We start from the raw sequence: 15,627 nt of genomic DNA, 5'->3' as shown, positions 1-15,627 counted from the left end.
CACCTTAGACCCAGTTATTTTACAGCACCATTGGCAAAGGTTAGAAAAACAATCACATGCAGTAATAGAGATTAAAAAGATAATTTTTTAAAAAAAAGTTTCATTCATATTTTCCTTGATTTTTTTTTTATTTATTAAAACCTGCTTTTCACCATTTCATGGAAGTGGGACTACAACCTGTATGTTTTTTCATTTCTTCTGTTGCTTTCTTGCTTACAACAACATAGATTCCAATTCCAAAATTAGTCCAGAGAAATGTAACTGTTAGAATTTGATCCCTTCTACACATGAGGAAGCTTGGTTTGGGTTTTTTTCCCTCTACTCCAGCATTATAATTTCTATATCCCTCCTTTATACTTCCCATTGATGACTTCCCCTCCCATCCCCACTATGTGATCAGATATCTGATGTTCAATCTTTTTATCTTAACTTTTTTTTTTTTAACATATGCTTTGCAGCCTACAGAGTGTTTTCTAAGTCAGCCTGAAGAAAAACAAGAGAGCACTGTAAAGGCAAAGAGGAGAAAGAAGGTATGAATGTCTGAGAGTATGTTGGGGACTGGGCAGTGGGTGTTTGTGCTATTACAAGATTCAAAATTGGGACAACCTGGTTATTATGAGAAGTAATATGGTCATAATATTGCAGCCTCTTCTACAGAAGAATAAAAATTCCTACCTTTTGGCTTCACTCAAAATACCCATTCCTAACTGGAACTGGCACATAGTGTCTATACTCTACTCAAGGGTTGTATCTGTCTGCACCCCACTTGCAAGTGTTGCACATGGGGAAAATCTAACTGCATCAAAGAGAGGTGTAATTTCAGTAGCTGCGAAATCTGCCCCATTTCAGCAGTGTGTTAAGGCTCCAGCTGCTGTTACATCTTTTGAGCCAAGAGCTGTCCTTGTTCACTCTTCTCCTCATGGCACAAGTATATAAATAAATACTCTGTATTGTCTCTCTGGCCAAGCTCCATACTCACCCTCAACAACATATACACTCTGCAGTCTAGATGGAAATTATATGGCACCAGGCAAGTTAATTGTCTTTCAGGACAGACTAAATATCTGGCCCTCTCATAAGGCTGAGAGTTGGCCTTTTTCTATTATGTCAGGCCTCTTAATCATCCAAGGAATGAGAAGAGGGAAGAGTGGGATTTAGCTTTAAATGCAGCTCTGGCAGAAGTGACCGAGGTACTGGTTCCACTGCTGCCAAAGCAAAAGCATCCCACAACAGAGACTGGTGAACCAGACCAAACAAAATGACCCCAGTTCTCAGGCAAACAATATGTGCTTAGTTATACCTTTGGTTTCAGTGGGGCTAGGCCAGTAAGTTGACATACACAGCCCTTCAAAAATTCCATCAGGAAATATTTATTAGGTTGATCTGTGGATTCCAAACAAAGTGCTCTCTCCAAAATTCAGGAAAAAGGGGAAACAAACCCTTTGTTTTTTAAGCATCTGGAATGAATTGGAAGAAAAATAATAGAATTTCCTGCATGAGGAACGTTTCCCCACAGCTTTCCTTGAAGGAAGAGAGTTTGCTCAGGTGTCCTTGCTCATAAGGAATTTCTCATTAGTATCAGGCTTCTCCCCTCTAGAGGGCCATAATTTTCCTGGGGAAACCAAGTGGCCCAGTGAATGATGTAATGATCCTGTGGAACAGAGCCTTATGCTGAGTTACCATGTAAAATGAGCCTGGTGTTTCTGTCTTGTTGTCTGCTAAATCAGAGGTTCCCCAACGGGGGTCACCTATGAGACAGGTTGCTGGAAAAGAGCATTTGTATTTGGTAGGAACAACAACAAGGAGGTCCATTAGTGAGCCTCACGCAAAGGGTATATCTGCTGCAGATGGCCTCTAGTCATTCTTTGGGAAGACAGTTGTTATGTAGTATAAAAGTATAAGGGTGCCGAATGAAGGTGAATCTTGGGAAGGAATGCTACTGGAAAAACCTGCCAAGCAACCAGACGTCCACTGGGAAGTCTTCCAGGGGCTGCAGAGAGCTTTGCACTGGGCCAAAGGTGCACCAAGAAGTAGGTGTAAGTGTTTCATCTCTGTCAAAGATTCAGCTGGGGTCTTGCAGACATACAGGTGGCTTTTAGCAGAGGTAGAACAGGCAGTGGCCAAAGTGGCAGGTGTCTGGGAGAGGCAGCTGCCTACCTTGCCTTTGCTGTAGGGTAGTGTGGCTTCAGCAGCCCCCAAGTAGCTCTTCCCTGTTCGGCATTCTGCCTCTAGTGCTGCCATTCTGGGAGTATTTGGGGTGTCCTGGGCAAGAGGGAGAGACAGAGGGATGGGAAATGGAAGAGAAGGAGAGAGTGCTGGGATGGAGTGGGGGAAAAAGGGATGGGAAAAGATCTGTCCCCTATGTTAAAATTCCTGCTGTAGGTCTCTTCAAAATTCCCATTGATCTTTGCCACCCCAGACCTTAGCCTGCTGAATTTGCACTGAATGTACCCAGCAACCCCCCAGAGCTGTTAAAAGTGCCCAGGAAATCTCACTTTGCCTTGCAGGTACATACCCTGTTTTTCTGTCATAACCATGCTCCTTTTCACTTCTGGGCGTGTGCTGCCATATGTCCTCAAGTCAGCAAGTCCAGTTTAGCTTACGCAGCTGAGAATCCTAGAGCTGGCCTTTCACAAATGAGTCACTTCTCAGTGAGAACAAGAGAGACTTCACATTCTTGCTGTACTCTCCAGGCTCTCTCTGTCCTTGAAAATCTGCTGTTTTCTTAAATGCTGGCAGATCATTCAGATCACAGGAACCCTGGGCTATTCTACCCCAATGATCCATTTAATTATGGGAAAAAGCAGAGCAGCACTTTCACTTCAGTGAAAATTCAGACCTGTCACTTGCTAACATTCCTAAGGTGTAAAAGTCATTATGAACTCATGTCCAGGCTCTTAAAAGTACTTGTTTGATTTAAAAAAATACATGTTTTGGAAGAACAAAGTAGCTTCTAAACTCTCTCTGGTGACTTCTGGTTTTGTGAGCTTTTAACTCATGTTCTTTACACTTCCATGGTATTCTGTGAGTATAGCTAGGGATCTTGCCTTCCAAAGTAGGTAGTTACCTTGTTTTAATAAAAACCCAGACTTATATAATAACTTGGTTCCTATTGTTATGCTTTAAGAATAATGAATTAAAATAAATTATAGAAAAAAAAACCCTGAATTTGCAAGCTGATATTTAAGTGTAACAACAGCAAAACTCACAAAATCAGGTTTCAGTTATGTTTTTGTTACAGCAGCATTGCAGGTGAGCACACAAGATTTTTTGTCTTCCGGCCCACATCTCATCAAAGTATCTGAACTTGCATCTAAACTCTGCGTTCCTACTAAAGATAGTGGGAAATCCTGTCTCACTGTAAGGTGTTTTTCTACTTAAACTGTAATTAAGCCAATCTAACTGCATAAAGTTATGGAGGAACATTTGTTTACTATGTTGTTAGCTAACCAAAGAGCAGAAATTATAGAAATGCTATAATTACCTGTTTTACTTTTTTCTTTTTTTTAGAAGAAAATTTCTGATATTCTGGAGAAATCCGCTCCAAAACCTGGTGTCCCTGCAGATCTACAAAATCTGCTTAGCCAATATTTTGCTGAAAACCGTTCAGTGATTGAAATAGAGGAATTAAAACTGTCAGGTAACTTATCCTATATGTAATATATAAGTAACATGTTTCTTCATTATATTGTGGAGTTCTTTTTCTGCAGAAGAAAGGATTTTTGGGACAGGTCTTGAGTTCTACTTTTTTATTGAAATATTTTCTTATACTGCGTATTAATGTGCTGTTTAAGTAGAGATGTTAATTTCTTTCAAATAAATGTGAGTTTTCTTGGAGTTACAGAAATTAAAAGAAACTTTGTTTATATATGTCCTTTTATTGTAAAGTATTAATTTCAGGAGCTCACTTTTCTGGTAGAAATTATATTACTCCTAATCATAGTTTCCCATACGCTGATCAAATAAGTGAAAATGTAATTTGGTTCTGGGATTATCTTAGTCGGTCCAGATGCATAATAGCAAGGCTGACAGGAGTAGACAAAGAAATAATGAGATGCCATTCTTACGTGGTTTTGAGATATCAATCACGGTGGTTTCCCAGTGAGTGACATGAAATGAGATGGTAATTTTGGCCCAAGTGTAAAGTGACCAAGTTTTAACTATAACACAAGGACCCTCTTGGTTTCCCACATTCTGTCTCCAGAAAAGCCAATGATAAAAAAGGCAAAGCAGGACAGAGCAGAGTTAGCTTTTGATAATTGGAGGTTGCATTTGAGATTAAGGCAACATTGATCATCTCTGCTTCTGGCTCTGCAGAGGAAGGAGCACTGCCATTTATTGTGAGGGTGGTGAGACACAACTAGGTTGTCCAGGAAAGCTGTAGATGTCCCTTCCCTGGAAGTGTTCAAGGGCAGGTTGGATGGGGCTTTGAGCAGCCTGTTCTAGTGGGAGGTGTCCCTGCTCATGCATGGGGCATTGGAATTAGATGATCTCTGAGGTCCCTTCCAACCCAAACCATTCTGTGATTCAGTGATTTTATAGGCACTGTCCATTATTTGTTGGTAGTGGGTAGTGCTCATGAAGAGCAAATGTCCTGGTAACTAACCTGCACACACCTTTGATACTTCTTGAACTCTTAGTGACCTGTGCCCAGTATAGGAACCTTCTAGCCCAGAAGTGGTTTCTCTCTTTTATTGTTTAAGCATGTCTTTCTAGATTAATATGCTCCTCCATAATATCCATGATTGTAGGTTGAGCCTTCTTTATTTCTATGGGGAGGGTTGTTTCATCAAGAAAACCAAGTGCCATAGAGATTGCTTTGAAAAACTTGTGTTAAATATTTTTAGACCTTTAGAGGTTTTAGCAAATAATAATTGGTTTCTTTCTTATTAAGAAAGACCTTTGGGCTAGTGAAGTGACCCATTTCCATATGGATTTGCTCTTGGGGTGGATGAGGATATTTTTTTTCTTTCTTTTTGTGCTGGGAGTTGGAGGCTTATAGTGCCAAGGAGTCTACAAACTTCTACAGCTGTCAAGTAATTCACATCCAAGCACTGAGCAAATAACAAACAACTACTTAGAGTTATGTGTTCTTGTTAACTGACAAGGTGCAGAAGGTCAGGTCTGTAGTCACCATCATCTTTTGCTGCAGTCTGGAACTACACATTTTTCTCCCCTTTCTGAAACTTTAATTTAAAATTGTTGTTAATACTCCAGTGTTGCTGGAGTGCTGATGAAAGTCAGTAACTGAAGCTCATGTCTCTTAGAAACCGTATTTTAGTCAATAATGAGACAAAACATTCAGAAGAGCAAAACAACAAAGATACTTTGTCACTGGGAGGAAATGACCATGGTGAGTGTAAAGAGCTCTCCTATCACCACCAAATGCTTATGGATGAACAGCCCCTGTCCTTCCCATCAAGTATATCTTTTAAACATGATCTTGAAAGTAAGTCAGCTGCTGGTCCTTCAGTTGTACATATTCCTTCCCTTTTAGGCTCAAGACCAAATAAATGTCAATCTCTGGATTTAGTAAAAGGGGTCAGTGCAAAATAAAAGTTTTTAGCAAGAAAACATCCATTAAATGGAAGTTACAGTGATGGAGAGTGGTTATGCTCAAGAAACTAGACAGGCAGGACTATTAGGCAGGCATCAGCTACAAACCGACTTTCTCACACTTTGTTAATGGAAATAATGGATTGATGCTGCCAGCATCAGCCCAGTGCACCATCCACGTGAGGAAACCTCCTTAATTTAGCTAAAGTATATCAGCAAATACCATATTCTGCAGAGAGGCACCTTGAGGTGCAGTGCTTCATGATCAATGACAAAAAAACGTGTGGGTCCCTGAAGACAGAGTTGTTGATGCTCTGCAGGAGCATATTGTTCCATCAGGCAAAGGACCCTTAACAACGATGGCGACTTTACAGACCATGTCATTTTCATCACCATTTTAAGAACTTAGACTTTCTATATAGGCACTGGAGAAAGGAAACGCCTTCCAAAGAACTTGTTAGGACCTTGTCTTTCTTCATTGCCTGTATAGGAAGATTAAAGTTAAATGGCATGTCTGCCACAGAATACTTTTAAGATGTACTAGTTAACGTAATGACCAGGTAAAAGATCAGCAGTCAGTGGGAAATGAAAAAAGAGGAACACGTTGAAATATGGTGTAGGTGTTACCCTTAGGATTTATGTAGTTGGGTAGATTAGCACAATACAGAAGGTCAGAAAGAGAAACAAACTTACTGACAGGTAGATTATGGGTAGGTTCTTCCATTTACACTATTAATTGTTTCGGTGCTCTACAAATGTCTTCCACCACACGTAGATTGGAGGAACAGCGTAGCAGGTTCACAGTAAGTTTTTTGGTTAAGACCTTTAGTTGATTGATTGTGGCAAAGACATATGAAAACTTTTTTTTAAGGTATGTGATCACACATGTGCAGCCCTGTATTCAGAGGTTTTCATGGTGGAGGGAAAGAAAGGAGTTACAGTTGAGTTGAAAGCTGTTCATTGATTTATCCAACATAAAGCTTCTTGACTTCAGGTGCACATTGGTCTTTGTTCCAGAAATGGTAATTAATGGATGAAGGATTTAAAAAACAGTTGTGATTTCGTCAATATAACTAATTGTTATGCTGCAAACATATATGCTCCTTTTTCTGTTAAAAATACATCAACAAAAATATTTTTTCCTTTTATGTTTTCAGATTCCTGTTTTTTGCCAGCCAATGATCTCACCCACAGTTTTTCTTCATACCTGAAGGAAAGTGAGTTAAAATGTTGGATGAGATTAAAGTTGTATGAAAAACCTTGTTAATGCAATGTTATTGCACTTATATCTGCATCTCCAAGTATTTTTAATTATGAAATAATAACAATAATAATAATAACTATTATTATTATTATTATTATTATTATTATTATTATTATTATTATTATTATTATTATTATTATTTTAAGGGGGTTTAGTTTTCTGTTTTTCATGACAGGTCTTGTTTTTCTGGCTCTTTTTTACTCTATCTTTTTTTTTGGGGGGGTATCAAAGTATTTTAGGGTTTCTTGTAATTGCTAGCAATTATTTGTCATTAGTTTATTGTGGCTTCATAAGTAGGTGTATGTATTATCTCACCGTAAAAATCCTGCAGCTGCTTGCTGACATAAACCCAGAGAACTTTTATTCTCTTCTAGATGTTTATATAGAATTTCTGGTCTAGTAAATGTATCTTTTCAATTGATTTCCTCTGGTACAAATTACTGTTTGTGGCAGATGACGTCAATGGGCTTGTCACCTTACATACTAGTGATTTTTAATGCTTATCTGATTTGTTCAGTTATGTGATACTTATGTATTTTCTTTATTTTGGGTGGTTTATTTTCCAGTTTCTCAGCCATGAGTAAATGTAAAAGTGTTGCCAGAAATCCAGACCTCATAAGAGTCAGCATGCATGTTCTTGCTGTTGGCTCCCATTCATCCTGTATTTTTATAATTTACAATTGTGGCATGTAGTACTTTGTGTGTGGACACGGGCTTTTTCATTGCAGTCTGTCCTAAGTGGGCAAAACTCCGTAAAAACCACAAGGAGAAGAAGTCGGTGGTGATGCTTGTTATCTGCAGTTCTGCCCTTCGTTCCTTGGAACTCATCAAGTATGTCGATAGCAAATGTTATGTTGGGTTTGGCAGTCAGTCAGAGGTTTTGTCTTGGAACCACAGACATAAAGGCAAAACTGGGACACTGTTCTCTGCTAGCCAGCAAATTCACTGACCCAAACTGATGCAACATCCCTTGTTTCTTTAGACTGTGGGAGTCTGGTGTTTGGTTTTAGACTCAAATAACACTTAGTAGTTCAGTTGCATCGAAGTACTGTTTTTGTTAAAAGCCAAAAATAAAGTGTAAAACCAATTTTGGGGATGCATACAACATGTTACACTTGGGAACAGAGTAAGCCCATAGAGCGTCATGATTCACCACTAAAAATCATGACTTTGCACCAAAGGCAATTTCAGAGCCTCAAGTGCCAACACATGCATCTGGCCTGAGTGCCTCCAAGTCTGTGTCCATATTCTCACCTGACTTAGGCTGGCAAAACTGCTTTGGTGATGATTTTCAGTGTTCCCTGATCTCTTTTTTTACTTCTCTATCCTCCCCCTTTTCATTCCTGAAGTCCTGATTACTTTGATGAATTAATGTGTACATCAAAAATTTCATGTTTGCCTTTTGAGTCTTGACCCCATTTCCTGTGATTATCTGCCAGTACAGCATGAGGTGGAGAGTTGGGAAGTTTGACTCCATGTCACAGATAGAAGCACAGATATGGCAGATGTGCCTGTAGTGCTTAGCCACGGAATGCAGATATAACCATGTGAGATTTAGGTGGTTTATATGTACACTTGTATATAAACCTTTAGCTTTGCACAAGACAAAAGTAAAAATTTAGCACACTGTAAAAAACATGCAGAGAAAGCTTGTCTTAAATGACATTCAGAAAATACTGAGTATGTTGCCTGCTGCTTGATTAATACAGAACATTGTTATTACTGTGAGCCAAAATGGAGTCTTAGAAAAACAAGTCAGGTTTTTCAACTAATGAGTTTTGGTTAATTGCAATTTGGGCAATCTTTGCAGTAAAGACTGTGGCAGCCTAGGTTTTCCCAGCAGCCACGCTGCCGGAAAACTCTGTAAAAAGTAGGTTGGTCCATACACAGATCTTTTCCTTTTATGCATGCACATTCATGTTCATTCACGCCTGCATCTCAGTAACTGAGATACTTTTTAATTAGAATTCAGTGATTAGTCAGTTTTGAACTAATTTAGCTGTGAAAGCACAGGCCATGATTATTAAATATTATCTGAAAAGCTTATCTAAACAATATTGCCCCCTACTGATATCTGCTATTGTGTTTGTCCAGTTGTTGATCAAGTAGCAAGGAAGAATGTACATAGTGTTCAAAGTACAAGCAGGAGTCACTGGGGAACTGTATGTCTCAAGCTTATTGAGAAATGCCAGTTAGTTTTGTTTTCTTCCTGTGTGGTCTTAATCCCAGCCCTGATGCTTTCCTTTTTCAATTTTTTTTTTTTTATTGCTAGGTCAATGACAGCATTTAAAGGAGACTGCAGAGTTCTCAAGCTGTTTGCAAAGCACATAAAGGTAAGAGGGCTGCAAGGGAATTTTGATAGAACAACTCAACAGCTAACTAGTGTTGCACCATTTTCTTTTTAATGCACTTAGCAATAGTGCCTTTCATACAATGTTCATACAATGTTCCTTTCTGTAGGTAATACTTCATTTGGTAACCCATGGTTGCAGTTTGGGGAGTCTAGCCAAACACCGTCTCCACTAGCTCTGGTGCAATCCTGTGCAGAATGTAGATGCTTATGCGTGTGCTACATTTTAAAGCTATTCCACATTCCCACGAGGTGCTCATTCAAATGGCTTTTCCCTGTTCAAATAGAAGTCTCACACACAGAAGTTTGTAGAACAAAGTGTACCAACACCCACCTTTGCATTCTGCCAGTTGGATGCCTGCATACCCAAATCCATACCTGTTGCAGAGCACAAAATATGGGGTTGTTTGTAGTAGTGTGGGGACATTGGGCTTTTGATCTAAATACTGTCAAACACACAAATGTCCCTTGCTTTATTTCACACTTTTCCAGTGTCTTCATCTTGAAGGAGTTTAGAGCTAGTTCAACTTGTCAGTTTTCCAGATATTTGCAGAGAATTTGTTTAAGCGCTGAAGGAAGCATGCGGTTCTCACCTCCAAAAATAGTTGGTGCAGTAGCAGATTTTCAAAGTTGAAAATGACTGAATTTCTAGAGAAGTGTGTTGCCCAGATGGCTGTTCTATTTCTTAAACTTTCTCCCAGATACACCGGTTTGACACTTTGAAAGATTAATAGCACTTGTTAGTTGATGGTGTTCTAGAAGGAGATACTATGAGATCTTGAATTTATTTCCAGGCTCTCCGAGAAGAAATTTGAAATAAAAAACTATGGTTTGTCTTTCTCTCTCTCTTCAAATTAGATAAAAGAACAGATGAATATGTTGGAGAAAGGTGTGTTCCACATTGGGGTTGGAACTCCTGGGAGAGTAAAAGCACTAGTGGAGCAAGGTAGGATAACAAGGAGGTTTTCCTCCATAGGTATCTTGCACTTGGTATAATGAGAAGCAAGACTTAGCTGGTTTTGAAGTGCTTAGGTTGAAATGAATCTGTGGATTTGGGTACTAAATTTTACAGTTCTATTCTCCCCTTCTACTATGTCAAGTCAAAATGAGGTCACAGTTCTAGTAGTTGATTTCATGATCACTTTAATCTAGCATAAATCAGTATTACCAGAAAAAGGCATAGTAATACTTCCTCCTCCCAGTCAGTGCCCACTTACTCCCCCTTCCTGCTTCTTTTGCTAGCCCAAGAGTCGGTTTGGCAGCTCAGTGAACTGATCCCAATTAGAACTGATCCCAATTAAAACAAAACTAGTGTGCACATAAAATCAGGTAATGAGCAGGCAGAGATGGGGGACTTCCTCTTTTGGCAGGAATACTGATTTATGCTGACTTGAAAGTGATTGCAAAGCCATGGTGTAAGATTTAAAACTCCAGGAAACTAAACACAGCAAGTAAATCAAAAGGAAATAATGGCAGAAGTCACCGTATCAAATGTCACTGTGAGCTCAGTGTAAACTTTTATGAGGGGTGGACGAAAGATCTGCTTGCTGGTTTGCTTTTATTTCTGATTTGCCTGTAGTGTAATTAATCATTCTATATAAATGTCTTTTTCTCTTTCCAAATTCTGAGTAGTTTTACTTACTCAATAGACATTATGCACACAAAGAAAAACAAACAACAGAATGCCAGGATGATAAGGTGATTCTTTACGTTCCTCTTTCTAAACACTGCCTTGCTCTGACTGTGGTTTCTTGGTCAGGGACTGGCTGTGGATTGGGTCTCTACCACTCCTTCCTGGAGGGTACAGGAGTAGCCTAATTCTGTTGCTTCCTGTGCCCTCCACCAACATCAAATCGTTACTGCTCAGCACATCAGCACATGTTAGGTGGAGGAAACTTATGGCAGGGACACAAGATGTATCATCTTATCCAAAGGTCTAGTCCTTTTTTGACACCTTAGTAGTGCAGCGCCAGGTCATTGGAGAATGGAGAAGAGTCAAAATGGATATAAAAACTTACGGGCATCCTGTAGAAAACCAGGGAAAAACAAGGGAACAGCTGGAGAACCAGACCTTTTTCTTCTTTCACCACTGTTTATTTGGAGGATAAAGCAATTCTTCAGCAGCACCACTGACCTGACTCGTATTCACATAGCACCCAGTCCTGTAAATTGCTAAGCACTGTCAGTTCCCATTAACAGGAGTGTTCAGGCAATGGTCCTTGCAACTTACCAGCTCCTCATCAGCTGTGGAAATTCAATTCCTGCGGTTTCATCAAGAGGAAGCTTGAGGAATTATTTTCTGGCAGGATGTGAGCTCTTGACAAGCCTGGCAACGGTAGTTGTTCTGCTTTTGTGTTTATCTTCCAAAAAGGCATGGGATTATGTGGTTAAGGGAGTTTGCAGTGTCAGTGCATTAGTTTTCCAACCAGCAAATGTAGTACTTAAGTATTCAGCGATCAGGTTCCTTGGAAACAGACAGCAAAAGGTGAAAAAGCCCAAAATCATTTTGATAAGCACATGTGATATTATCTTGATAGTAAAATTTATGTTGCCTTTTTAGATGGCTTGTGCTTGAACTCCACAAAATACATGATTCTCGATTGGAACTGGAGAGATCAGAAACTAAGGAGAATGATGGATATCCCTGAGGTATTGTATAAGCACCTGTATATATATTCTGTGTATTCATTACCTTTGCTTCTAGTGCCCAGTTCTTGGTCAGTAAGCTATTTTTTTCTGTAAAGCTGAATTCAGTGGTCTAGAAACACAAAGAAGTCAACATTTGACTGCTAAGTCTGTACTCTTAGGTCTCAAAATCATGTCCTGAGGAAGATTTTTTTCCTATTGCACGTCACAGCTGTGACTTCTATAGCTGTGCTATGAATTTCTCCTGTTCATTCTATTGCGTTGCTCTACCTGTTCCTGGAAGTTCTCTAAGTAAGAGGACTTTTTGCAAAACTAAATTAAACTTTGGAGAAGCATGTAGTCTGCCTTGACCTTAGCAAGGCTTTTGATACTGTCTCCCATAATATCCTCATGAGCAAGCTCAGGAAGTATGGGAAGAATGGACAGTGAGATGGATTAAGAACTGGCTAAACAGTAGAGCCCAGAGGGTGATGATGCAGAGTCCAGCTTGGAGACCTGTAACTAGTGGGGTTCTCCAGGGATCAGTGCTGGGTCCAGTCCTGTTCAACATCTTCATCAACGACCTGGATGAGCGGACAGAGTGTATCCTCAGCAAGTTTGCTGATGACACAAAGCTGGGAGGATTGGCTTATTCACTGGGAGGCCATGCAGCCATTCAGCAAGATTTGGACAGACTGGAAAGCTGGGCAAAGAGGAACCTAATGAGGTTCAACAAGAATAAGTGTAGAGTCCTGCACCTGGGGAGGAACAACAAAATGCACCAGTACAGGTCAGAAGCTGACCTGCTAGAAAGCAGCTCTGAGAAGAACGACCTTGGAGTCCTGGTGGTCAACAAGTTATTCATGGGGCAGCAATGTGCCCTTGTAGCCAAGGAGGTCAGTGGTATCCTGGGGTGCATTAAGAAGAGTGTGTCCAGCAGGTCAAGGGAGGTTCTTCTCGCCCTCTACTCTGCCCTAGTGAGACCACATCTGGAGTACTCTGTCCAGTTCTGGGCTCCCCAGTTCAAGAGAGATGGGAATTTACTTGAGGGAGTCCAATGGAGGCTACAAGGATGGTTAAGGGACTGGAACACCTGCCTTGTGAGGAAAGGCTGAGAGACCGGGGGCTGTTTAGTCTAGAGAGGAGACTGAGAGGGGATCTTATTAATGTATACAAATATCTGAAGGGTGGGTGTCAAGAGGGGCCACTCTGTTTTCAGTTGTTCCCTGTGATAGGTCGAGGGGCAATGAATGCAAACTAGAACACAGGAAGTTCTACCTCAACATAGGGAACAAATTCTTTACTGTAATGGTTATGGAGCTGTGGAATCTCCTTCTCTGGAGAATTTCAGGACCCGTCTGGATGCCTTTCTGAGTGATCTGCCGTAGGTAGTCCTGCTCTGACAAGGGGGTTGGACTCCATGATCTTCAGAGGTCCCTTCCAACCCCTAGCATTCTGTGATTCTGTGATTTATTTGTCTCCATCTCAGAGTAAGATAACATCTGTGAGGACTTCTACAGTTTTTTCTTTTACTTTTTTTTTTTTTTTTAAGAGGTAGGATGCAGATGGTATCGATCCATCCATCATTTGCAGACTCCTTTTAAGATTGTTCACCATTATTTTAGATTCTGTAATGCAGCTTTCACATTTATAGCTGTGAACAGGCATATTTACCATCTGCTGTGGGGCATCAGCTGGTGTTTAGCCAGCAGAGTGAAAGAGGCAGTTTCCTCCACTAGTAGTTGTTAGAAAGCTCCCAATTTCTTGTGCAATGTTTCAGGTTTTTTTGCACATTTAGAGCAGGTCTATATGCAGAATGTCCAGGGAAAAATTACTTTCTTTTTCTTTTTAATATAGACATTAAGCTGTTTCCCAAGGGAAACAATCATTCATTCTCTGCACTTGTCTGTGCATTTGAATGTGCTGTTCTACAGACACAAAGATATATAGTCCTAATAATCTTTGATTAAGCACCCCACAAAAAAATACACTGCAGAAAAGAAGTAGCTTAGAAACCAGCTTTGCTTTTTGAGGCAAGGAGGCTCCCTCTTGTGGTAAACACATAAGGCTTTTTTTTTATATGGTGCTTGCATTTACCTGTAAGTTTTTTAAAGAACAGACAACATGAATTCACAGCTATATTAGTACAAGATGGTAGTACAGAAGGTGCTGGTTGCAGTGGGATGGATTTTTTAAGTCAGCTGAAGTAAGTTTACATACAGTAGACTACAGTTAATCCACTGAAAACAAAATATAAAAAATTAAGTTGTTAATATTTTATTTTGGGCTATTGCAAACCTGAACTACCCCTTTCAGCTCACTGCAGGTAGCATCACATCATTTTTGCAGTCTGTCTAGGAATATAGGCCAAAGGTTGTGACTTCAGCTGTATCTTAATAAGGGAAAATCTTAAGGCTATCTTAACAAAATGTTAAAGACTTAATAAATTGCTACATGTTTGAGTTTTTTTATATGACCATGTAGAAATAGGATGAGGGGTAATGGTTTTAAACTGGAAGAGGGTAGATGTAGGTTAGGCATCAGGAAGAAATTCTTCACTCTGAGGGTGGTGAGACACTGAACAGGTTGCCTAGAGAAACTGTGGATGCCCCCTCCCTGGAAGTGTTCAAGGACAGGTTGGATGGGGCTTTGAGCAACCTGGTTTAGTGGGAGGTGGGAACTAGAAGGGGAATTGGTACTAGATGATCGTTAAGGTCCTTTCCAACTCAAACCTTTCTGTGATCTATGAGCCTATGAAGTTAAAATCAAGTAAGCATGTTACATTTTCATCTCTAGTGTTAGCATAAGGAATAGATATATATGTGTAATGAATTTGCAATTACAGAATAGTCTTCAAATGTGTACTTGACTCGGGTAACACAACATACAGAAGGTTTTGTGATATATTGAGCTATGTAAGTGGATTATCTTGCAGCTATTTGTTCTGCTCCAGACATCAGGCAGGTTCCTGAACATTATGTCAGCAATGAAAGATACTCAACTGATGTTTTTGGCTTAAGGCATCTTAACAGAGTAGAAATCAATAGGATTTTCTGGCAACTTGCAGACTTGAAATGTGGAATACAGTCTTAGTGAGCAGGGGATCTTACTCCCCTGCTTGTATAAAAATTGTCTAATATATGCCAAGATTAGTAATAAGTTTGCTCAAGGAAGAGAAGAATTACAGTATGAACAACACAATATAGAGAAGTGGCAGTTAAATGTACTAATTTTTATTATCCTGTTTTAGTTGTGGAGGCAAAATTATGTCCTTAAAATTTGGAAATGAGGCATACTAACCCTCATACAAGCCTCACTTTGTCAATAATTTCTTATATTTGGATAAATATATTAATTTAAAAGCACATTAATCCATCCATATGACAGTCCTGTATCCCATCACATCCACATAATGAATGGTGCCCTGATCCACTGCTCTTTCAGATTCCTCAACACCTCACTAGTTAATGCTGTTGAATTTTTTTCTGTGTGTCTCACTCCATTCATCCCAAACAGTGGAGAGAAGGAAATAAAAAGAACACTCACAAAGAAACCACGGGCGGGGTAAATTAGTTTCTCAGACACTGTCTTGCATTCTTTATACTGAAGAATTGACTGTATACATTCTGATCTCACCAAAGGACAAGCTTCCTGCTTTGAAATCTTTGTGTATAGAGGTTGATGGCAATATAGATCTGATCTGTCTCAGCTCCTCAAATTACTTTTATTTTCTGCAAAGAATACGAACACCTTGAATACACAAAGAATACAACAGCCTTGAGTAGGTTTGAAAATACAGTAAGCTTACGTTTCAGATTTCATTATCATAGAA

The 15,627-nt window shown here is 39.6% G+C and overlaps 1 protein-coding gene across 5 annotated transcripts in view; it reads left to right on the top strand.

The window, feature by feature from the left end:
* The window catches only part of CMSS1 (cms1 ribosomal small subunit homolog), a 243,125-nt gene that overhangs the window by 226,168 nt on the left and 1,330 nt on the right, over nt 1-15,627 (top strand). For all 5 annotated transcript variants that reach the window (XM_051608069.1, XM_051608072.1, XM_051608073.1 and 2 more), the window contains 7 exons: nt 459-530; nt 3,511-3,640; nt 6,714-6,773; nt 7,549-7,651; nt 9,093-9,153; nt 10,029-10,116; nt 11,731-11,819. In XM_051608069.1, coding sequence (XP_051464029.1) covers nt 459-530; nt 3,511-3,640; nt 6,714-6,773; nt 7,549-7,651; nt 9,093-9,153; nt 10,029-10,116; nt 11,731-11,819 — 603 coding nt within the window. The remainder of the gene's footprint in view (nt 1-458; nt 531-3,510; nt 3,641-6,713; nt 6,774-7,548; nt 7,652-9,092; nt 9,154-10,028; nt 10,117-11,730; nt 11,820-15,627) is intronic.

This window comes from Apus apus, chromosome 1 (genome assembly GCF_020740795.1).
Source record: "Apus apus isolate bApuApu2 chromosome 1, bApuApu2.pri.cur, whole genome shotgun sequence".
Lineage (NCBI taxonomy): Eukaryota > Metazoa > Chordata > Aves > Apodiformes > Apodidae > Apus > Apus apus.
The sequence above is the reverse complement of the archived record's forward strand: the minus strand, read 5'-3'. Positions and strand labels throughout refer to the sequence as shown.